The sequence below is a fragment of the Ixodes scapularis genome, unplaced genomic scaffold, assembly GCF_016920785.2.
Source record: "Ixodes scapularis isolate PalLabHiFi unplaced genomic scaffold, ASM1692078v2 PGA_scaffold4__175_contigs__length_147842914, whole genome shotgun sequence".
Lineage (NCBI taxonomy): Eukaryota > Metazoa > Arthropoda > Arachnida > Ixodida > Ixodidae > Ixodes > Ixodes scapularis.
In genome coordinates this window covers 96,970,963-96,996,070 of record NW_024609879.1, presented here as the reverse complement: position 1 = coordinate 96,996,070, position 25,108 = coordinate 96,970,963, and the positions used below count along the sequence as shown (strand labels likewise).

The following is a 25,108-nucleotide window of genomic DNA, read 5'->3' as shown; positions in this document are numbered from 1 at the left end:
GGGACTGGAACGCTCATCATGCTCTATGGGGTGACACCAGAGAAGATGCAAGGGGCAGGATGCTGGCAGAACAGTTTTGAGAACACAACCTTGTTGTGGCCAACGACGGCTCCCCGACATTTTTCCGGCCACCCTGCACTTTCAGTGCCATCGACGTCACAGCTCATTCACCGGAGATCCCACTGTCTTGGCGGGTTGCAGCCGACACCATGGGCAGTGACCACTTCCCAGTCTTCATCGACATCATAGGCCTACAACGTCCTGGGGTCCACGAGGTCTCCGTCATTCACTGGGACCGGTTCCGAGACAACCTAGGGCGATCTACACAACCCCTCCTGGAGGCCATCAGCGACGTGGCGAAAGAAGCCACAATCAAGGCAACCGTACCGACATCCTTCCCTGCACCCGACCTGACCCTTCTAAACCTTTGTGCAGCAAGACGGAGGGCCCAGAGACTTCTGCAACGTAAGGGTGGCGTGACTTTTAAGACCCTCTTTAACAGGATTGACGCTGCCCTACGGCGCTATGCCAAAAAATGCTTCAAGCGGCAGTGGGATTTGATCTGCTCTTCGGTGGATGCAACCACACCAGCCCGTCGTATCTGGAGGCTTATGGACAGTCTGTCCGGGAAAAGAATGTACAGCCTCCCATTCGCCTCTCTGGCCCTATGCACGGGAAAGCTACAAGCGGCCCTGGCCGAAGACTTTGCTACTCTCTATGCCGCGGCCGTTTCCCAGCCAAAGCCGCGCTGCCATGCGGATAAAGCACCTTTCTGCATGGATGCTTCTTTTACGGAATCCGAACTGAGATCCGCACTGAGAGCCTCCAAGAGACGAGGGGCACCGGGACCAGACGGGGTCACGACGCAAATGTTACAGAACCTGCCAGATTCACGTTTACAGGAACTTCTTTCGTCGTTCAATGATATCTGGGCCTCATCAGAATTTCCAGCGGTTTGGCGACTGGCATGGGTGGTCCCCGTACTCAAGAGTGGCAAACCAGCAGGAGACTTATCGTCCTACCGGCCGGTGTCCCTCACCTCATGCGTTGCCAAGCTCATCGAGCGGCTGGTACACGCCCGCTTGATCTGGTGGCTGGAGGAACACAACCTACTCCCGTCAAATATAACTGGGTTCAGGTCCCGTCTCTCCGCACAAGACAGTATCCTGGACATTGTCAGTGCAGTGCAGCATGCAGCAGCTAGCCGTAAGTCTACCGTGGCAGCATTCTTCGATATTCAGGCTGCATTCGACAATGTGGAACCGGCATCAGTCCTGGCCCAACTAACCTCTTGGGGTATCACGGGAAGAGTTCAGGGCTTCCTAGAGGGTTTCCTTTCAAACAGATCAATCCAAGTCAAACTGAGCAACACACTCAGCCAGTCAAGACCGGTGCAACGCGGTCTACCCCAGGGCAGCGTCCTGTCGCCTCTACTCTTTAACATCGCCGTTGCGGGCCTCCCAGCCGCTCTTCCCAACTGAAGGATCCCGATTGGCATTTCTATGTACGCGGACGACTTATGCATCTGGGTCTCTGGCTTCCGACACCCGACCTTGAGGGCCATAATGCAATCTGCCATAAACAAGATCCAGGCCTTCCTCGAGAACCAAGATCTTTCGATTTCCGGTCACAAGGCAGCAGCCATGGTCTTCCCAGGAAGGAACCGCCGGTTGCGGGAGGTCAAGCTCCAACTGGACTCCCAGCCCCTGCGCCTTGTATCAAAGCACCGCTTTCTCGGCATTACTCTTCAGAACCGCTGCAAGTGGCACGACCAGATAAAGGCCGTCACGGCTTCCACCATCTCTTCCCGGAACGCTGTGCGCCGGGTCGGAGGGCAGAACTGGGGCAACTCTCCCCGATCCATGCTGACCCTTCATTCTTCTTTGGTGGTGAGCCGACTCATGTATAGCTTACCATACATGGACCTCCTCCCCAGTCAGGCCGACAAACTCGAACGGCTACACCGTGCGGGCCTGAGAACATCGCTAGGCGTTCCCAGAAGCGCCAAAAACCAGAGGGTGTATGAGGAGGCCCGGTCGCTTCCTCTGCACCTCCAAGCCTCCCAACGCCTTTTGCTGCAAGTCATTCGTCTAGGGGAGACTCATCCTGGCCAGTCCCTGATCAAGAGGCTCAGGACCCGAACACAATCCAAATTCAGCCTCGCCACCAAGACCCTTGCCGCACTTGGATGGGAACCCCCCCAGATAATCAACCCGCACGGCACGACACCCCCTTGGGAGGCAGGCCTGCAGTTAGCCGAACTCCTACCCGGCGTCCGCAAGAAGGCCAACACGCCCCCTCTGGTTCTCAAAGCAGCTGCACAAGAACAGCTAGCAGCAAGGTACCCTCGGCATCTACACATATACACGGACGGTTCGGTGGACAGGTTTCGGCAAAGCAGCACGGCAGCCTACCACATCCCGGACTTACAAAAAGACTGGAGCGCCCGCACTACTCACATGGTGTCGTCCACGACCGCCGAGCTGCTGGCGATCGCGGAAGCCCTGACTGCGACGAAGTCGCTGCCTCCACAACAAATCGTTGTCCTCACGGACTCACGTGGAGGAATTCAGCGCATACGCAAACCTGGTCCATGCCCCACTGCCAACGAGGTGAGACGGGTTGTCCGCCAGCTTGAAGAACATGGACACTCCATCTCGCTACAGTGGGTCCCATCCCATGTGGGCCTCCGCGGAAACGAGATCGTGGACTGCTTAGCCTTACGTGCCCACGACCTCTCTCCTACACTAAGGGCGCCTTCTGATCCCAAGCGCTACCAGCAAGCCATCCAGGCTTTCTTCTTGGATCTTTCCCCCTGGAGCAGCTCAAAGCGGCCACCTTGCCTGACCCAGGGGTTAAAACGGTCCGACGCGACGCTGCTCTTCCGACCTAGAACAGGGAGCGCATACACAGGGAGGCTCCTCACCGGTTTGGACGCAGAGACACTCCGCTCTGTCAGCGGTGTGCGGTCACCGAGGACGAGGTTCACATAGTCTGGGGCTGCCCTCTTCACGAGGAAGCTCGGAGGACGTTTCTCTCCGCCCTATCCTCACAACACATCCGACCAATGACAGCATCAGACGTAGTTTTCCCTGAAGGTCCCAGGCATAGAAGGCGGATCATACAGTCCCTCCTACTGGGTTTCCTACGAGAGACCGGTCTAGCAGAGCAACTATGACGCCCCTCCTGCTCTTCCGCTAAGTGCCACTAGCACAGTTCGGACTCGCTTACTGGCTCACTGAGACATGAATGCTGCTGGTTTTCTTTTGCCTTCCCCCCCCCCTCCCCCCCCCCTACTCACCTAAGCCCCATCTTTTCCCCTCCTCCTATCCCAGGGCGGAACAACGCTTGCACTTTTGGCAAAGCTAACCCAGCCTTTCCCAATATCACGACACCCCCCCCCCCCTAACGCGCCCTGTGTGCTTTCAATTCGGCTGAAAGGCGCGCGGCTCGCTGGGCCCGTCTCTCGCCTGTTTCGGCCGCTGGCCGCCATGTTTCATAAGGAACACGCTCGAAACGGTTTTGCAGAAGGCAGACACGGTTTAGCGTGTTACGTTTACACAGCACCTCATCTGTAGACGAAAAACACAGATGGCCTCGTGTAAAACGAACACGTTTCGACGTGTCCGCTATGGACAACGGTTTACACGTCTGGGCGTGTTATTTTTGCTAACAGTGTGGTTCCCCTCGTTTTTGCTTCTTCGGAAGCGTCAGCCTCGTCTGCTGCCAGAAGAATTCCGTATATTGAGCGGCAGTCCTCAGGTGATCCCTGTAGGCTCTCTCAGACGGTTCTCGTGCTGCACCCCTTTGATAGCAACAGACCCAAAGGCACTGAATGTACCTTTCTACCTGCTTACATGCTTCGGATCGAAGAATTCGGCAAATTCTTTTGGCGTGACTGGTGGAAGGCTGTGCACCATGGAAGAGAGCGTTGACGTCATCTGGGTAGCATCCGTGCCGAATGGCATAGGCATAAATCCTTGAGCGGCAGCACGTAATGGCGATGAGGTTGATTAAGAAGTACACTGATTGATGGTGGGTGGGGGAACATAAAGAAGAGCCCGTTGTAAAAGAAATGAACTGCAGCAAAGTAGAAATTTGGGCTAGTTGGTTCATGATCACTATATACAGCGCCAAAAAACGACAGGACAAAGACGAGAGTAAACAGGACGAGGCGCACTCGCAACTAAAGTTTATTTAGGAAAAAACACATAATATATAGGCCGTTAAAAATGCCTATTCATCCCATCAATGCAGAAGACCTCTTGATAAAATCAAACTCTTTCCCTGAGAGGGCAAGGGAAGGCTCGCTAACGCATTCATCTCCCTTTGCTCTAATCTCAAACGCCTCGTGCACTTCTCGGCATATTTTATCTTTGTATTTCGCCAGAACCTTCACATCATGCAGAACTGGTGAGCACGGGCAGCGACTACAATGAACAACTAGATTGCCAGACGGGCTTGCTCTCATAGCTGACGCATGTTCCCGTGCACGATCATTGACACATCTGCCAGTCTGGCCGATGTACACGGAGCCGCAAGTCAGCGGAATTTCGTAAACCACTCCGACGGCACACTCAGCATATTTGGTTTTGTGTTTTGTGGCACAAAACACAAAACACTCCGACGGCACACTCAGCATATTTGGTTTTGTGATTTGTGGCACAAAACACAAAACCAAATATGCTGAGTGTGCCGTCGGAGTGGTTTACGAAATTCCGCTGACTTGCGGCTTCGTGTACATCGGCCAGACTGGCAGATGTGTCAATGATCGTGCACGGGAACATGCGTCAGCTATGAGAGCAAGCCCGTCTGGCAATCTAGCTGTTCATTGTAGTCGCTGCCCGTGCTCACCAGTTCTGCATGATGTGAAGGCTCTGGCGAAATACAAAGATAAAATATGCCGAGAAGTGCACGAGGCGTTTGAGATTAGAGCAAAGGGAGATGAATGCGTTAGCGAGCCTTCCCTTGCCCTCTCAGGGAAAGAGTTTGACTTTATGAAGAGGTCTTCTGGATTGATGGGATGAATAGGCATTTTTAACGGCCTATATATTATGTGTTTTTTCCTAAATAAACTTTAGTTGCGATTGCGCCTCGTCCTGTTTACTCTCGTCTTTGTCCTGTCGTTTTTTGGCGCTGTATATACTGATCATGAACCAACTAGCCCAAATTTCTACTTTGTTCCATGTTTACCTTCCACCTTCTAAACACCCGGTTTCGAAATGATGACATCTTCGGCATCACTCGCTTCGTCGGAATCTTTGACACTGAGCGCATTAGCGGTGAGAGTGATGTTGTCAAAAGATGTAACAAGTTGGACTTTTAAACTTCGACCGCCTTGCGACCAGCGACGACGACGACATTGGAAAGGACAAACTCACCGTCGCCCCCGACCATCGCGCACCTGCATGCAGGACGGAAGATCAAAGGTCAAATGGACAAGAGCAAGTGTATCCGTTGGAGTAGCCGAGTAGTGTAAGAGTGCGATTGTATTGTGGCGAGGAGAGCCAGCACCTCCTAGACAGCTTCAAAGCCTGCGCGTTACGTCACTTGACGTCACGTCCGGGAGGCCGGCACTGGCGCTAATTGGATGCCGCGTAGAGTTCGCGTGGGTCTATGAAAGGAAAGGAGTCCCACGCCAACGCTGACACGGCACTCGCATCCAATCAGCGCCCATGCCGAACTCCCAGACGTGACGTCATGTGACGTAACGCGCAGGCTTTGCTGTCAAGGAGGTGCTGGGAGAGCTGGGCCAGCATGGGGGCGCCTATATATAGAATGATTGTGCGCGCAACTAAATAAGATAATCATTTCGTTTATGGGCACCATGGTGGGACTAACTTGAGCAGTGCTGCCTGTTCGCCAGACGAAAATTATCAAAATTCGTAACTTTATTATTGGAATCACTAGGGTTCTATGACGGAGGCTTATTACGGAGAAGGCGCCGTGTAACCGAGCTTTCGGTTGCACGTCAAAGGATCCCCAGGTGGTCGAAATTAATCCTCAGTCCTCCGCTGGGGCGTGCCAGATACCCGTCGTTGGTTTCGCACGTACAACCCCCAAATTTTTTAGTAGGGTTCTATGATAGCAAAGCTAGTTGAACTTGCTACACTTCGTTTCACCTTTAGTACAGAGGCAGCTGATGGCACCAATCAGACAGCGTCTAAAGCGCTCCATCCTGGTGCTCGTCATGTTTCTGCACGTGTTCGATCATCGCTGAACTAATCATAAACATGAAATGCCCGGTGACTTGCGCTTTTGACGCTGCTTGATTGGTCCCACTTGCTCGTAGCGTCGGTTCCATTTGGATTTCAGCTACAACGAAGTATGAGTAACCTATGAGCAGTCGATTTCAAGAATTGTCTGCCGGTTTCATTTTTAAATTTTACGGGAAACACGTTTTAAATGCATGTGTTCCGTAAACCTGTGCCTTGCACGCGCGATAGCGTGCGACGTAAACGGCCCGCACTGTGGAGAAGATTGCTGAAGCTCTTAGAGAAAAAGTAAAAAAAAAACAAAAAACAAAAACAAGGCGCTGGTTTTCCGTCCTCCCTATCGCCTGATCTTGCTTGATGTGACTTTTTTTTGCGGTGATAGCTGCTAGTGCTCCGTGCCGGCGAAACCCGGCGGCGTTCATACGCCGAAAACCCGCGTGATTGCTTGGAAAAATGATAGCCCCACACGGCAGTGCTATCACTCTCTTACCATCGCTGTTTCCCTTTGGACGCCCACTTGATCGCGCCATCGACGTCTGCAGTGTATTTACCAAGTGCGACCAAGTACGCTGGACAACCACCGCTCTGGTTTTTAGAATCGGTGCTTTGGAAACGCGTTTTGCATATTTTTCAAGATGTGCATGCGTGTGATAAAGTCAGATTTGATCTGCTCTTTCCGGAAACAAAATGTAGTGTAATTATAAAGAGCCTTATGCACCTTTCGAAGTTAGACGAACAAAATGAAACAGTAGAGCCATTTCAAGAGTGGTGGAAGTGGGCCAAATGTCTGCATTCCTAGGGGTTGAAAGGAATTGTGCATTTATCAGAAACCCTAATTCCCGGGAATAAAGTTTAAATGGAACGGGGGTGCTCTTTCCCCAACTCTGCTCAAAAGCAAGCCTCCTTCAACTCTCCTGTTTCAAACCAAAACTTCTGAAACGAATACCGTATATTACAAACTTAAATCGTATTTAGTAAAACACATCTTTGAACAACACAGCTGCTGCTGCTGTCAATCGCAGCACCCCTCACGTAGTTTGCATTTTTTTTCTCATATATGAGAAACACTAACATGGGAGCGGTCGGCTGAGGCGAAATGGTGAGCAAAAGAAGTCGGCGGAGACCAAGATCAGTAGTTTTATTGAAGGGCTCTAGAACTGTTATTAGTAGTGGAAAAGAAACTTTGAACAAGTGTATTCCTTCACGTTACCAGTACATTAAATGATATTTAACATAACATTTCGTTCGTATATGTTTCTTAAAAAAATCAGATTACGTTTGGGTAACATTCTTAAAAATCCAGGCTGCATATAAAACACTTCTCCACTTTTTAACGTGTCTTTCTACTTCCTATTCAGTCACGTCGTATCAACAACTTCAATACATTTTCTATCAAGGTCTATAAACTAGAGACCATAGAAATGCTACATAATTTTTATTGCCAACTTCTTACATACTTTTTTTCACTATCTTTATGTATAATATTTATAGACTAGATTTAAGAGAATAATAAAATGCAGTCCGGAGAACCGACATCCACACCCAGTTAAAACCTCTTTTCGGAGGGTACTTCTTTGGAATGTGTTCAATAATTATCGCTTCTTGCTATGCTTTCTAGTTGTAGATACAGTTCAAGAACCATTAGAAACTACATTTTGTACGAAATTAGTGAAAGAAAATCCAACACACTTGTAATTTTTATCATCTGGGCTAGTCCACTCCCCAACGGTTGCCTTTAGGCACTGGGTATATATGGCCGTGTCAACACTGCTGAAGTTTAACAGAACGGATAGTGGGGCTAGTTGATACGTATTCATAATATAAACATAGCGACTAACAAGGACGAAGAAAAACTGGGCGACACGAGCGCAGACTGACAATTGACGGTTTTATTTTCATGAAAAGAAACAAGAAAAAATGTCCCTCCAATAAAAAGGCAATCGCGACCGCGCATGACAACGGTATTTGGCGCCGTCACAATATTTTGCCTAATGACTGACGCAGTGCACACTCATTGCCCCTGTCTAAAAATTTTCCCTCGCTGTCCACAAGAGTCAAGGATGCTTGACTCACGCAAGTTGGGCCTGCCTTTCTTATATTGAGTGCATTGACAATCTCCCGCGCATTTTATTCTTTGTGGCCAAACAACACGACGAACTTCTCCAATATCGGGACAGGGGCACTCCCTGCTCCTGTCCCGATGCTCTTTTACCAACAATTGGCTCTGTTAGAGGGGGTCTGCACAGCGTCAATGATTAGATAGAGTGTTGTGAAGGAGCCAAAAGCCGTTGTCATGCCTGGTCGCGATTGCGTCTTTATTGGACGGTCAATTTTGTGTATGTTTTTTCTTGGTTACATGACAGTAAAAGAGTGAGTTGTCAGTCAGCGCTCGTGTCGTACAGTCTTTCTTCGCCCTTGTCTGTCGCGTTGCTTATTATGTCTACTGAGTTATTAGTGTTATGAGTGATCCGTGGAATGTGTATTTGCGCTGTCGGCGCATGTGTACTAGGCAAGTGGCGATTGCATATTTCCATAGATGCATTGTGAAAAACCTAAAATTAATGTTTAGGATTTATAATTCTACAGAAAGTCTACAGAAAAAACCAAAAGGCCAACGAAAGTGGATATAAAAGGGATACATTTTTTTAGAACATCTACAGCCACTATAGTGTGGGCTCATAAATTGGCATATATTATGTGGTGCAAAATTATCGGTACAAACCTGCTTGAAAAATGAAGCACGATTGAACTCGTCTGTTCGATCTCGTGTGGTTATTGCGAGTCGTGTTCGCCGAATTGTTTAGGCGAAGAATTGAAAATGAAGATTTCATTGGCAAATATAAAAAAATGTCAAAATCTTTAAGACATTGAATAAAGGGAGTGAAAACGGGGTAGAAGCAACCATTAATGCTTTAATAATAACTACAAACACTGTTGCTTTAAAAGTAATTTTTTTTAAACCTGCTACATTGAGTCGTTGCCCTTGACATTTCAGTTTAACCCCTTAGCAGAAAAAACGATGCGTTTGTGCGTGCTACTTTTGCTGTTTTTGTCGCGCCGGGAGCTTTGCCCTTCATTCACTGAGGCATCAGGCAGACTAGAGAGGAATTGGCATGACACAAAACATTGCAGCGTAGATAACGCAATCGCTATATTTTTTCATGTTTGTAAACCCTTTATCAAGCCTGCGGGTAACTGCACAATGCTCCTTTGCACTGCAGATATCAACGTGAATAATGACAGCAATAATGATAAGAATGTCTCTCCGAGTCTGACTTTATCTGCAATAAAATGTAGTCTTTACCGCGAGCTGCCAGAGGATCGCCTACTTTTCCAAGCTTCTTTTCGCGCTGGAATTCCTTGTTCTCAGGTAAATTGGAGGACTGTAATCAAGCGCTGAATGTTTTCAGTTGAATGTGCTTGTTGCAAGTTGTAACCTAATGCTTTTGTTTGTCGTTCCTTAAAACGTTCTTTTTGGATATACACGCAATGGCGCGGGTTTCTTACCTGAAAACGAATCGAGGCACTATAGAAAATGTACGGCGAAATTTTTTCATGGACCTAAAGTTTGATTACTGTAAATAAGCAAGACTGCTTTGATTAGCTTACGATTTGTAGTTCAACAACAGATATGGTTGTAATAATTTTGATTTGAACTCATTATAATTGTTTGCACGTCAATGCACTCAGGGTAATTAGAAAAAAAATGGCGAATGAGCTTAAGGAGGATAAGTTTTGTGCGCTGGTGTAATAAGATAAATGTTTCCAAGTAACTTTTCCCCTTTTTTTGGACGGGGTACGTTATTTCTGTGTGTTGCATTTTAATTTGAATGCGACTGGTTATATGCTTTGAGAGTCTATGATTCACAATAGTTAGAATCAATATTATAAAAAAACAGGAATGCCTATTTCTGAAAAAGAAATTTTTATTAGAATTATCTTTCAGAGCACATAGTAGAAGTAATTTGGTGTATTTTTTATGAATCTCTGTACCTTTCGAAAGCAAGAGTAAATTAACTTCGCCATAAGGGGCTACACTGACACCAATGCACTGGCATGGACACCACAGGTGTGTGAAAAATGCATCGCGAACTAAATGGTCCCTCACAAGACCGCTCCGATATAAGAATTCCCAATAGCAAGCCCCAGAAAAAAAGACATATGTAATTTTTTTTACTTTTTTTTATATGAACTTTGTTGTTTGTACTGTATACATGATCGGAATATTAACTTAGCTTATGCGCATGCCATCTTTTGTTATATCTAGAACTTGCGTGCAATATTCTTGCGAAATGACTAGTTCAGCGTAATCCAGTTCAAGAGTCAATTAAGTCTCTTCTTTCCTAAAGTTGAGGCTTGGGCGAGTTGGTAAATACTTCGGAATTAAAAACGGCGCGGCACTACGTCCGTGTCACTTTTTTGTCTGGTCCTCGTCTTTCCGCGCTGTTTTTAATTCCGAAGTATATTCTTTTGTTTTAAAGAAGTGGCTGAAAAGCGCATAACGTCTAGTGATTCCGTTCCGAAGCAAGTAAATTATGTAGACGATCCCTATCCTCAGCGAATCGTTTCCATTTAAATTTTGTTTCACTCCTAATTAAGACACAACAACTAAATTTTAGAAGCTGATAAAGGACAGTAGCCCAATCACAACAACCTTTCGTGGTTTGTGGGGACTCAACCTTTTCCTTTTTTTAAAGTAATCTCATACAATAAATTAAAAACTCATAATTGGAAGTGAAAAGTGCCCATATTTTAAAACAGAAATGTTTATTCACTAGGTTTCTTTTTGCAAATTGAATGCAGAGGCAATAGTATGACTTAAAGCAAACTTGGACTGCTCCCTTAAAATATTTAATTTTTTTCCAATTTGTGCTGTAGGTATTTCGTAGACTACAAAATACTTCTACCTTTTGTTTACCGAATTATTTAAATGCGAAGTAAGCTTAATATAAATTGTACTATACCTTTATTACCGTAAATATTTTGTAGCATACGCATCTGTCAAACCTGTTTGTGCATGTTAAGTTTTCAGTACAAGCTACTGACAAACCGGTGAATGCAAGAAAACAGTGCTGCAGAATTCATATAAGACGATTTTCCGGGTTTAGACCTTGGGGCTTTTTTTGACAGGAAAAATATCGACTAGCCATTTTTTGCGAAATCATTCGGACAGCCGACATGCCAACCCTTTAATGCTGAAAATACTACAGGGGATGCCAAAAAACACTACAATTGTGTGAAGAAATACGAAAACTGTTTTATTCTTCAAAAACTTGGTTTAGGTAAGAAAAATGCATAAACTAGGGCACAAACACATCTTACATTGCACAAAATGTCTTATTCTTCAGAAGTAGAAGGTTGGGCCAACACTGAGGAAGTTGCAGCTTTTGCTTTTCTTAGGAAGTTGTTGTCGAACACTTGTTCATGGCAGTTTCCGGACTGGCTGCATCTCCCAACTAACAACTGTTCAAAAGTCTTTTCGACGTAGAGGAGCGGAAGTGCGTGTGTGCCTTCTTTACTCTGCTGAAAACACTTTCGCTTGTGTCTGGTTTAACGAAGACGCCGAAGAGCAAAAGTTCTGGCTCTTTAACGTCTGCACAACAACCGCTGTGAACGGCACTTTGTGTTCGATCAAAAATGCTGTAAAAAGGAATTCTGCTCGGGTTGTGTCGTAATCCGTTGATCGACTAAAGTACTCTCCAAGCTTATCGTTGGTTTCAACTAAGTTTGCAGAGTCCTCGAGCTTTTCTTGTATTCAGATGGCACAGAATGTCCCGGCGACCAGCGTGCGAAACGTTGACATCGCAGCGACACTGACTACCAAATCCGTACCTTTCGCCCTTACGCGACGTCTTCATCAATGGAAAGTCGGATGAATAGCTGTGAACAAGCACTTGCACGTATTTGTTTCCCGACATCTTGTTCCAAACATGGTTTCAAGGGATCATGAGTAAAAGTTCCAGTAACAGAATGCACAACGTTCGCCACAACCAACGTCATCACCACAGGTCGCCACAACAAAGGAGATCTCCTAAACAGTTTTGGATTAAGATGGATGGATGGATGTTAGCGGCAACGTTGGTTAGCGGCTATACCGCCCCTTACAACACTCACCTCACAACGAGGAGTGGTAGCTTGCGCCTCCTGGCATACAAGTCGATGTACCAGTTTTGTCAACCCCAACTTGTAAACAGGCGAGATGCAGCTTAAACAAAAACTTTTGTTTTTACACGGGGTGCGGAAAATCCTACAAATATTGTTGTTAATACGGTAACCGTAAGAAAACGCTGGAAAGCGGGCACTTTACGATAAAATCCTAAAACTGGGCAGGTATGGGACAGGGACTGGTGCCACTAAATAAGCTACTCCTCAGAGTGAATACACTTACCCATCTTGTGTATTAAAATCATGGTTGCCAGTTTTTTTAATCCTTATCTAAAATCCCAAAAAACGCTTTACCGACCTTCACGAATGTTTCAATAGTTCGCGACAGAGAAAAGCATATCACATGAGTTCCCTAACACCGACGCTAATGTTGAGGAAGTCGCACATTTGAATCATGACGGTCGGCAGTTCCGTCTGCTCTGCACAGGCACCAATATGACCGCGCCCACAACAATATCTGGGAACAGAGTGCCGATTTTCTAAGCACAGCTCATCTAGTGGCTCTAACAGGGACAATTAAGTCCCGGACCATATTGTCTGGATCTGGGGCAGGATTCCACCCGAACGTCAATGACGGAGTTCCAATTCCTGGGGCTGGGTCCCCAGACACATTTTTTTAATTATAAAGCACAACAATAAAATAGCGTTTGTGCATAAATTGGCACAAAATAAATAAATTAAGCGCATTTAAATTTGAGTGTCCTTGCGTTAACTTTTGAATACATTCCACATAGGTGCTTGCTTTTGATCATTTGATGTACAGACGGATAAGTTACTGCAAGGCCATAGTGAGCTCGTGGATTCGAAAGCACCCAGCGCTATCTAAGAGAACAATGCTGTGCTATGTGACTAGGCTAGGGTGCGCACAAAGGTAGTTTCAGCGGCTCTTTATATTTTTGTACCTCTCTTACAGCTAACTGTTGCTCATCCAGGGCTGATTTAAGAGCTGACTGTAGATACAGTGTGCTGCGTGTCTTTTATTATCTTATGAACTTATCGACAAACACCAAAAGACCCAGTAATCAACTTGGCGATTTTATGATATAAATTTTGCTCTGAAGCCCTTGATAGCAAAAGGTTACATGCTTGAGTTAATATCAAGGCAGATACCAGCGTTAGCTCAGCAACATTTGATCGCTCAAGCGGGGAGTGATGGCAAACTTCGTGACGTGCATCCGCAATTGGAAATAGATCCAGCCGTCGCGCCTCTAGTAGCTAAATTAAGGACTACAGCGATGGGGACAACAACGTAGATTGTTTGTCTCCGTTTTGACTCTGCGCTTGACCCTCGACATCGAACGGTGCGTCAGCGTTATGTTCAGGGTGGTGTTCAATCACTACCCAATCTTTGCCCCGCGCTCAATCGAGAAAGTTCAGGTAAAGAATCCAGTGCACATACCTTCTGTTAGTAGACATAGAGCTGTGGGCGGCACGAGTCACACGTGTCACGTGAGTCGCGTACTGCGCGTTGCTCCTCGCAACGGGGACATCATGGGACATACTTCCATCTATTAATTCGCTCTGGGGGCTCGGATATCCGAACACCGTAAAGTGAAACGGCGTATAGTAGTGTTCCAGTGTACTTTTGAGGTTTACTTTTAGTATTCCCTCGAAACACGCATCCTTCACACTCACCATTTTAGTTCACTCACGCACGAGTCTTCGACGGCTTTCAATACCCGGCAGTCTGTCTTCTTTGAAATTGCACCTCAGAAATCAGTAATAATAATACTATGGGTGTTATTGTCACGAAAAATGGCCGAATGACCTCGTTCTAGGTAAAGAATACCGTATCCTATTTTTTTACTTTATATTCTACGAAACCTTTTTCAGAAGCAATCAGGAAATGTTTATGTAAAAATCCGGGTAAGATTAGAAGTGCGAGCAACTTTAGACAAGTAGGGCCTGGCTAAATACGCTGACGCTTCCTGCTTTATGATTCTTTCTTAGGAATTTTTGTTAGATAATTTTGCCAGCTTATTAACAGCACAGCGATAGTGACATGCCCGATACTCACCACGCCCCGTGTTTCTTAGACTGCTGGTGACCATAAGAGTTGAAACACTTTCTCTTCCAACTTGCAGGATAAAGCAGGAGAAATGTCATCTGGACAGGGCGTAAATTTTGCTCCTCTCTTCAAAGACCTGGATGGCTTCTACACCAGCAGTTCCCTCGACGAGGACACCGTGCGATCCGCTTTGTCCTACAAACCCCGGTCCGACGGCATCTTTATCGTCACCTACCCGAAGTCGGGCACGACGTGGACTCAGTACATCGTGCACTGCATCCTGAACGACGGTGCCCTCCCGAACGACTTCACAGAATTCACGCTGATGTCTCCTTGGTTAGAGTTCTTGGGTACCGAAGCGGCGGAGAAAACGGCGCGACCAGGTGCCATCAAGTGCCACCTTCCATTCCACAAGCAGCCTTATTCGGAGAAGGCCAAGTACACATGCGTGGCTAGAAACCCGTACGACTGCTGTGTCTCCTTCTACCACCATTGCGAAGGTATCCCTCACTATGGGGTAGCAGACGCAACCTTCGACCAGTTCCTCGAGTTGTTCCTCGCCGGACAAGTTGGCTGCGGAGAGTACTTTGCCAAATTGCTTTCCTGGTACGAACACCGAAAAGGTTCGAATGTCCTTTTCTTAAGATACGAAGACTAAAAAAGAACACCGCGGCTTGCGTTCTAAAGATTGCAGACTTTCTAGGGGAGGAGTACGGTCAAAAGCTGAGAACCGACGACTCGTTGGTCGAGAAGGTGGTCAAATTCACAAGCTTGGAAGGCCTCAATAAGCAAGTGAGCGACGGCGCTAAGGAGATGATACCTTATCTCCTTGCTCTCCCACCTGAAAGGCAGCTCAAATCTTTATCGATAATCGGTCAGAAATTTAGTGGTAAGGAAATGTTTGTGCAGAAAGGGAACTTCGTTCGCAAGGGTATTCCTGGAGACTACAAAAACCGCTTCTCACCAGAAGATATTCAACGGATGAGGAACTGGATTGCGTTTAGGACAAAAGGAAGCGACGTCATGAATTTTTGGAGTGATATTGGGCTGCCTTAATTGGCTGAACCTAACAATTAATTTGGGGTTACATATGTTTGTTGTGTGGTCAAGGATGATATAATCTGTGGTAGCATTTAACATTTTCTGAATGGTTTTATCTGCTTATGACCTGAACCATATACGCCACTGCCACTTAGGAGGAAAATACCCCCCCCCCCCCCAAAAAAAAACAAAAAAAAAACAAGGTAGTTGATAGTATATTTGCACAGTTGGATTATTTTTTCTTCTTGTGTTTTAATGCGAAAGCTTTAACTGTCCCATGGAAGGAAGCCTGTAGTCTGTAGCAGCGAATAGATAAAAAAAAACTCCCATTGACTGCCGCGAGGCATAGTTCCAAGGAACGCCACCCCACGAAGAAGCCCATTTCATGACGCAGCGGCCCGGTCGCCGGTAAGAGGGAGAGGGTGGCCGGGCTCTGCAGAGCGGCCGGCCGCAGAGCCTACGCAGAGGTCGCCCGACCTGGCTCAGCGCGGCGCCCAACTTGTAGGAATACGCTACGTATACGAAATCTTTCGCATTGCTACTCGTTAGCATTGTTATGTGTCTTCGTATTTCAGAGATGGCTTTGTTCCCGGGTTTTTACCGGTTTATTTACAATTTTGATTCGCATGAATATGTTTGCCCGGGTTTGTGCGCGGATGTCTGTGTGTGCAACAATTTATTTCTCACAGCTAAACTCAAGGGTTCTGATATCAACCCTCATTTTGACGTTCTTAATATTAACGGGTATATTGTACATAGGTGCGGTTCTATGGCCTCTTGCGTACGTGAAAGACCCCGGCTGCTTGCCGTATAGCTCTAGCGAGACGACACCCTGCCACGTCAGTCAAAGCAGCGTGCAGTATTTATGGCCCGGCTTGAGCCAAGTACCATCGAATCGGGCATCTCGAGATTCCCGACAAATGTTTTGAAATGCAAGTCAACGACGTGCGCTAAGCTTGTGATAAAATATAATAGCAACTCAACCTTTCATGTCTCTGTTAAGAGCGATAATTTTGAGAAAATTAGGAACCGGGGATCGTTGGCCGGCTGTGTTAGCTCACCCCGGCTCGTAGCACGTGGATCGAAAGCTCGCGCTGCAGAACCCAGGCATTCTATGTTCAGTCCCCATAGTTGCCCTTTTAGTTCTAGATGAGGCTCACACCGACTAGCGGTCGTGTATTACTAATGCGTGGCTAGCGGTTGTAATGGGCTGGCTAAATTTCTCCTCTGCAGCTGAAATACCGGACACTCTTAGAGGCTGACTAATTTTCGGCTCTCTAAACATACGCACAACAAAACCAATTAATTTGATAAAATCAGTACACAGGACATTTGGCCGGAAGGGTTCTTCTTTTTTCGCCACTTTGACGCTCTAAAAGTACAATCGCAACCGTCTGAAAAGACAGTGTACGGAAGATGGCCCGAGACAGGTCGAGCTGGCAGATCGAGACTTTGGGCACATCGATTTATATGAGAAAAGTTTCCGGGCGCTGAAAGTAAGTTTTTACAATTTATATCCGAAGCTATAAGCAGCTCTTGCACCGTTGTTTGCCTTGCTGAAACGGAGCTCGTGGTGAGTATTCTTAGCAAGAACATTTATCTCCGGGCTATTTATTATTTCGCAAAGACCGTGATCATGCTGACATTGGTGGAAATTTACTGGAGGGGTTCTAACCTTGGACGCTTCTTGTGCACGCGGCAATCCTACTCAGAGTGCTTATGAGTAGAAGTCATATCTTCCGATGGGCATAAATAATTAATCGGCATTATTTCCGTTTGCTTTCTGACAACTTTAGGGACTGTAATTAACTTCAATGGGTCTAAGAGATTTGACATTTTCCGTCTAACCTTGAGAGCAATAGTTTGTGTTCTACCTGCTTTGATCCACTCCAAAGGTATATCTTTCACGTCGAAGAAATATTCTTCGTGTTTCGGATGCTTTATCTGATTTCCATTCATTACCCATTGGAGCGCCACGCTGAAGCATTTCTGGTTCACATTTATATTTAATTTTTGTAAATGATGCTGTACTTTGTGTGAAGAGCTCAAAAATGTTGTTGTTTGCTGATTACACTAAGCTGTTTCGTTGTATTTGCTCTCTTTTTGACTGCGTGCTTCAAGTTGACACCTGAGCACTGTCTCATTAGTGTTCACATAACTCCCTCGTTCAGAGCGAGTTGAAAACAAGGGTAATGCGGCTGAGCAGGAAGCATGACACATTTGTATTTGCATACACCTTAGATTGCATTGCCATGCCCCGTGTGTTTGTGACTCGTGATCTTGGAATTTTGGTGGACTCAGCATTGAACTTTACTCGCCATGTATCAACTATTCTTAATGCCTTGCTTAAGATTCTTGGTGCAATATTTCACTTCACAAAACACTTTTCTTCGCCTGCATGTTATGCGCGTCTATTCTGTTGCTTGGTGCGCGTGAAACTTCAATTTAATTATATTGTTTGGAATTGTATTCACCATACTGCGTCAGAACGTGTCTAAGCACGGCTCGTTAAAATAGCTTTCAACATACACTTTTCTGGTATGTGGTACTACAGCTATAACAGCGTACTTAAGAAACTTGGATTATTTTTGTTGTTTAGTAGACGTTGTTTACCTGATCGATGTAACCGTGCCTGTCCCCTATTCTCATTATTTCGGCAGCGCGCGGTTGGTGAAAGCGTCGACCGGACGCTGCCTAGATAACGACAAAGTGACAGTCACTCTTCTGCAGATTATTTAGAACGCACTACCAAAATAATCAAACGCGCTTCTATGCTCGCACTTTTTGATCTTCCGCCAAACATGCGAAAGCTTATGGACGTTGTTGTCATTATTAGTAATTGGCTTTAAAACTGTAATTTGAACATGAATAATAAAACCAATACTTTAAAAGTTCATAATGTAATTTTAGTCAATTAGCCGATTGATTGTTATGAATACTGCTCCGTCTGACGTTAGCGAAGCTCGCTTTGTTATTTATTTATTTACATAGGTACCTACATTTCCCTTTGCCGGGGCATTATTTTAGAGAGAAAGACAATGCAAAGAAAATATAGAGACATAATTTAAAGCTAGACATCGAAAATATGCGTGTGCTTCGGAAAATGTTCCAGTGACTTTAGGAATAAAAATAATGACATAACAAAAAATTTGGAACAGAATGAAAACAACAAATCGACAAACACTTCCTATCTTCCTCCCCCCTCCCCAAATAAAGCAGTATAATTGTTGGCCAACTGGATTATGGAATAGTAAATTTAATTGGTTTCCTTGTTGGAAACCTGAAATCGAATTTGAAGACAGTTATACTTTTTGTTTTCGGTGGGGCACCTACAATCAAATTCTCAAATTGACACTTAGCCGCACAAGAAGCTCCGCGGAACCGAAAAAAAACAGTTAAAATAAATCAAAAAGTTAAAAACACAGTGAAGACAGAACCCATGTATGTAAAGTAAAATCAAGTAAAAAACAAGTAAAAACTAGTACAAGTGAAAACAAACACGCTGTATAATGGAATCCTTTTTGTTTTTAAGGTAAAGGACCTTAAGAGGGTGTTGCGTGCACTAACTACATTTTTACAAACTTTGTCTTATACAGGGCGTGTACATTGGGTTCAAATAAAATTATAACTGCGGAGCGCGTGGTCGTCGCCAGATACTGCGTATCCTGGAGGACTATGGAAACATATAAAATTGCCGGGTGGAGAGTGGGGGGAAGCGAGAGTGTGCGTCCTAGTCCAATGTGTTTGAGCCTTGCGCAACACAACCCAAGCTTGGGCGCTGCCCCCCGGTGCTATGCAAGTTCCGTAACTGCTCGCATTTCATTCCAACCCGGTAGTACAGTGCTTAACGAAACCAAATGAACCAGCGGAGCGCGTGGCCTCGCGTACTTGTCGCGCCATCTGCCAGCACAAGCGGTCCATCTGGTGTCTTGAGTTGCATGTGCGCACAGCTAAGCCAAGCACTTAGTATATATTTGTGCCCGGTGCACAACCCCTGATAGCTGATCAACGCTGGCCATAAGTTCGCAACATGACAGCGTTTTTTTTTTTTCTATCTTCAATGCAGTAGCGTAAACAGATTTACCTGTTTCCAAAGGTTAAAGTTGTAAAAAAGTTGCCACTATTCGCAGGGATCTCACTGTTCGTACTAAATAAATGTATAGCGTCATAGCACGTGTGTGCTTTTTGTAGATTGAATAAATAAGTATCTTGCTTTTTCTTTGTTTTCGTTTTTATATATAAATTTAGGGCAATATAACAAAAAATAATATATTTGTTTGTTGGCGCGTATTGATGCTGAATAAAAATGTCGGTTCCCGTAAAAGTGGCCTCGCTGCCTTTTGAATTGCGCAACCGTCGTAATAAGAACAACGGTTTAATTTTGAGAAGATACCTAACTGGTAAGATTTTGCGAGCCATTTGGTTGGAGGCTCCAGGTATGTTGCCGCCATTCCACTACGACAGGCAAGTTTGTCCAGGTATACAACCGTCATTTCGCTTCGACAGGCAAGTGGCTGTCAAGTACTGCAGTGCACCTGGCCTGCCGAAGCGAATATTTTTAGGTCGCGTTTTAGCTGTGCACGATGACGCTTACCCTCCTTCCCCCTGGATGCCATGAGAAAGAAACAAGGACAAAAAATATAAAAGAACTGCAGATTAATTTTTTTTTGCATTTTTAGTCCTCTCGGTTCTTTCTTACTGCACATCGACACACGCTTAAAGACACTTGTATTGGACAGTGGCTCGTGCATGGTAAAAAGCTAGGACGCCGCTTCTATGGTCACGTCTCGCGAGCGTTGCAGACGTTTTTAGAAGAGGGCGGAACAGCAGACTGACACAGGCGGTAACAAATGCCGACGCGCCGCTTTCATGACCGCGTCTCACTGGCTTCCATGATTAGCAAGCACCGCACAGGCATATTCCTCGCATACCATCGGCGCTGATTAAAAGCCTATCGGACAGGGAACGGCGCGCAGTCCCTCGTTAGCGAAACACGCAATCGTGCCCTCGTTAGGAGGCGCCGCAGGCGGTAAACAAGTTTTTCCGACACGTGGACACCGCGGTGGTGTGTCGGCGCGGTATTGTGCCGCGATGTCACTGTCATGGAAATCTTTGATAGACAATAGACGGAGGTGGAAGAGCAGACGATGCCTGAGGCTGCCGCGCGTTTGCTGGCACGACTAGCAGGTGGTGTCAGACAACAGGCTCGATGCACCGGACGCACACCAGGGCCGTGTATAGAGAGATTTTGGTGAATGGGAGGCGCGAGCAGAGCCAGGGCGTGCACCAGACTCAGAAAGAGGGCTCGACATGCTCTCTTGACCAACCAGAAGCCGAAAAGAGTCCCCTAGCGGTGGTAGCGAGAAACTGTTTTAATCATAGGTATATTATTTTAATAAGCGCGTGAGGGTTCAATGTAGTAACTCTTCTTGGTTGAATGTAGGGTGCACGCGATGTTTCTATCATGATCATGCAGAAAGATGTAAGAAACGAATGTGCCACTCAAGTCGGTTTCGCTCGGATAGAGTGTGACTACTCGAATGACAAAATCCCGGCAATCGGCGCCTGGCGTACGAATTATGTCGATCTTTCCGCTAGTAGCAGTCTTCCACCATGAATTTGGATGATTGTGATTGAAACATCACGTGCACCATACTTTCAGTCATCCAGAGTTACTTCAACGCACTTATCAAGATTGTTTCTCGCGACCACCACCAGGGCATTATTTCCGGTTTCTGGTTGGCCACATTCGAATTTCCAAAGACGCCCTGGAACACGCCCAGCCCACTTTCGGCCGATGGCGCCTCGTCCTTTGTTTTCTATTCTTCCCAACGAATGGCCAAACTCGCTACATCTACGGCTCTGGTCTGCACTAGCCAGAGATGGCTAAATTACTTTCAAAAAGTAATTATTTATAAATTATAATTAATTACTTTTATTATTATAAATTTATAAATTACCTCAGACGAAAAGCAGTGACATTACAATACAATTAAAAACCAATTGTGAGCTCTCCTGTTTACAGGGCTAACTTCGTTGGAGGTTCGTAGATGTGCTGAGTTTAAAGAGAAATCGTTTCTAACACACCGCTACTTACTTTTTGGCGATGCAGGCTAGCGTTCGCAATATTAACACCACCCTGATTTCACCCCGTTTAAGTTTGTTTACACGTCATCGGGTACGGCAATGCCTCGAGCGCTCGCGCAGTATACAGGACGGCGAGGTGACGGAACGCAATAGCCTTGAATAACTTACGCGCTGAAGGAGCGCGAAATCAGCTCTTTCTAGTGGCCGGGCCATATCAACGGAGCTCACAAGCTCTGCACAAGGTGGGTACTTCGATCGGGACTGGAACTGTTCACTGTTACTTTTCTTACATAACACTGTGCCTTGAACGCTGGTCTTTTTTTCAGTTGCTTGCACGACGCGACAGTGAAGTCACGATTAATTGTCTGAGTCGATGGAAGTAGCATGTCTTGCCCAGAGTACCGGCCAAAATTGCATCCGCCTTACGCTGAAAAAGGGCGGAGCTATTAACCAGTCCCAGTGGCATTCTTTTCCACAGATAGTGCCCCCTTGATGTGTCAAAAGCGGTCTTCTTTTTGTCACTCGGTTCCGTTTCTATTTGCCAGTAACCGGCGGCGTTATCTACTACTGGACAGTAGCGTGCAGATAACAAAAGAGGAAGCGTTTCTACCATATTGGGCAATAGGTAAGGATCAACTGAAGCCTCTTTGCACAAATCTCTGTAGTCGATCACAAACCTGAATGACCCACCTGCTTTTTCTTCCAACATAGCAGGAGCTCCCTACAGGAATGTGGAGAGTTCAATTACGTTTTTCTGCAGCATTTCTCTGACCTGAAGTTTCATATCTTCTCGCTTCGCATAGGGGATTATATCGGCTCTTCTGTATACAAGAGTATCGACTAACATTTGTACGCGGTGCTTTACTACGTCGCAACGTCCAAGGTATAGTTGATTTAAGGAACAGACGCTCTTGCACTTTGCAAAAAGATCTAGGACCGACGATTATTCTTCCTCTCGCGAATGGTGAAAGTCGGAGTGCTTAGAAAGATGCCAATCTTCTTTTGTTTCTGACTGTACGTCGCAATCCAAAATGGGCACTCTAGAAGACTGCACTCACGTCAAAGAAGGTCACTTTCAGCTGGAGCATAGAAGCTGAAGCGGCAATTGATGTTCTGAAACATGGACTGACACAGGCTCCTTTGTTTGAGGTTACCGGACTTTTCTAAAGCCTTCATTCTGATAACGGACGCTTCTTAGAGTGCACTGGGAGCAGTGTTGGCTCAGGCGTTTAAGGAAAACGAGCACCCTATTGGCATATGCCAGCAGGAACTTGAATCTCGCCGAACATAAATATGCTAAAACGGAAGAAGAATGTTTTCGCGGTAGTCAGGGCACTTAAGCATTTCCGGTGTTACTTGTACGAAAGAAAGTTCTAGGTGATAACCGACTGCCGTGCACTCAAACGGCTGATGAACGCCCGTGACCCCAATTCTCGTTTACCACGTTCAACTTGCTACTACAAGAACATAACTTTAAAGTGTAACATGGGGCGGAAAAAACGATCAGAACGCTGACGTATTAACCAGAGATGTAGTAAGAGAAGTTACTCAATCTGAACCACATTTTTATGGCGATGGTTTTATTTGGGCATAGAAAGTTAATAGCGCTCATCACGATGTGCGAAGAGCAAGCTCATAAGACATCGGGATGCTATTTTATCGACTCTCGAGACCCTCTTTGTCGGAAAGAACAAACTGCGTTGAAGTAAGACCGTCTTGTGAACAACCGAAATGTTGTCCCTGCATCGCTTAAAAATTAAGCGATACAACCATATCATAAAAAAACCTTGCTCTCCACACCGAGGGACGGGTGATACAAGTGAAATGATTCGAGAATAGAACGTTTGAAACGGAATTCAAAAGAAGATACCGAGCTACTGTGCCAAATGTTTGTCGTGTACGCTTCATAAATCGTCACACAATAGGAGGCGAGCACCTTCTCAACCATTTGAAGAGGTCGCACAACCATGTCAAAGGGCAGGAATGAATATTGTGGGCCGTTTCTATCTACGGCGGAAGGAAATCACTGTGTTTCGGGATTTGTGGATCTTCTTGCCAATTATACAAACGTCGTCGCAATGCCACACGAGAAAGCTGAATCTGTAGCTAAAACCTTAGTAGAACTCGTAATCCTTTGCCAAGGAGTGCCTCAGCAAATCTTTACAAATCAAAGCACTAATTTCACATCAATATTTTTCCGGAATGTTGGCGATCTTCTTAGGATACGGACGCTCTAAACAACAGTCCATCATCCATAGTGTGGCAGAGCAAAACAGCGTCTTAATTAGACCTTGGTCTCCACGCTTTCCGACTATGTGCGTGCGGACCAGAAATACAATGACCAATGAATTTCATATTGTGTGTTTGTGAGTAGAGCTAAACGGGAAAGTAGAGTTGAGACGCTTTTCTAGTTTTTATACGGGTGTGACGCTTATTTACCGGATCTCTTATATGAAACACACCACCCGTCAATAACGATACGCCGCACAATTATACCAAAGAATTACGTCACAAACTTCAAATGGCTCATAAAACAGCACGAGAGAAACTAGCAAAATTTGCTGGACACTGAAAGGATCTGTATGATCGGAATTCCCGAGCATCAATTGACAGCGTGGGCGATCTCGTGTACACTGAAGTAATGGCCGTTGAACGAGGAATCTCAAAGAAGCTGTTTCCAAAGAGGGAAAGCCCGTACCACGTGATTGAAAAAGTTATGATTCAACGTGTCGTGTCAGGAATGCGCGCACTGGAGAGCGGAATGTGCTGTTTGTGAACATGATGAGAAAAATAACAGTAGGCAAAACGCGCATCCTGAAGTTTGCGGACAACCATTAGAATCATCCTGAGGACGAGGGAGGCTCTTTCTCATTCAGAACGCTCCAGTTAGCTCCACGAGAATCTGCCAAGCACCAAATGACAACCGTCGGGTATCCAGCTGAGTAACTGATTGCGCTGGGGTTTTTATAAGAGCTCGAGATGACTAGAAGAATGGCGATCAGTGTGCAGGAAGAATGCCCTCAATATCTTCAGTTGAACGCCTGGAGGAGCTGCCAATGGCGACCCAGGAATCTTCTTTAATGTCCCATTCTTAAAGGTGTACTCCGGCGATTTCTTCATGGTCCCCGATTTGCTTTAAACTTTGCTAAACTCGCCAAACAACATCGCCAAAATAGTATCCCAAATATTAGGTCAAAATAATTTTTTTTCACGAAGTTATTGAATTTACAATTTTGGTCCTCACCGTGTTTTTCAAACTGAAAGTCTCTACTGGCAACAATGAAAAAGTGACGTCATTGGAAGTGCAGGGGTTCACTCTTTGGACTGTAGAATTTGTTCCCAACTGATTTGAAGCAGTTTCATGGTGTCAAATGAATGCCTTGGAAGCTCGCTCCAGTCCCCGCGCTCCAGCACGGAACAAATAATTGGCATATTCTATTTTTTAGACTACTCGCCCGACTGGCAAGCTGAACTTCCACTGACGTCACGGCCCTGAAAAGGGCGGGTATATTTGAATGTCTGTTTTTGCATCATTTTCATTTGCCGATTTCGCAATAACTATTATGAATTTCACGATATTAAATAGCCTTCC

At 45.7% G+C, this 25,108-nt stretch overlaps 1 protein-coding gene and 1 pseudogene across 1 annotated transcript; both read left to right on the top strand.

The window, feature by feature from the left end:
• Positions 1 to 1,565: 1,565 nt before the first annotated feature.
• LOC120839895 lies at positions 1,566 to 2,993 on the top strand. The gene has a single exon (XM_040210292.1). The coding sequence runs from the start codon at positions 1,566 to 1,568 to the stop codon at positions 2,991 to 2,993; it is 1,428 nt and encodes a 475-aa protein (XP_040066226.1).
• A 6,547-nt stretch (positions 2,994 to 9,540) lies between these two features.
• On the top strand, positions 9,541 to 15,566 carry LOC115331422 (annotated as a pseudogene).
• The last annotated feature ends 9,542 nt before the right edge of the window (positions 15,567 to 25,108 follow it).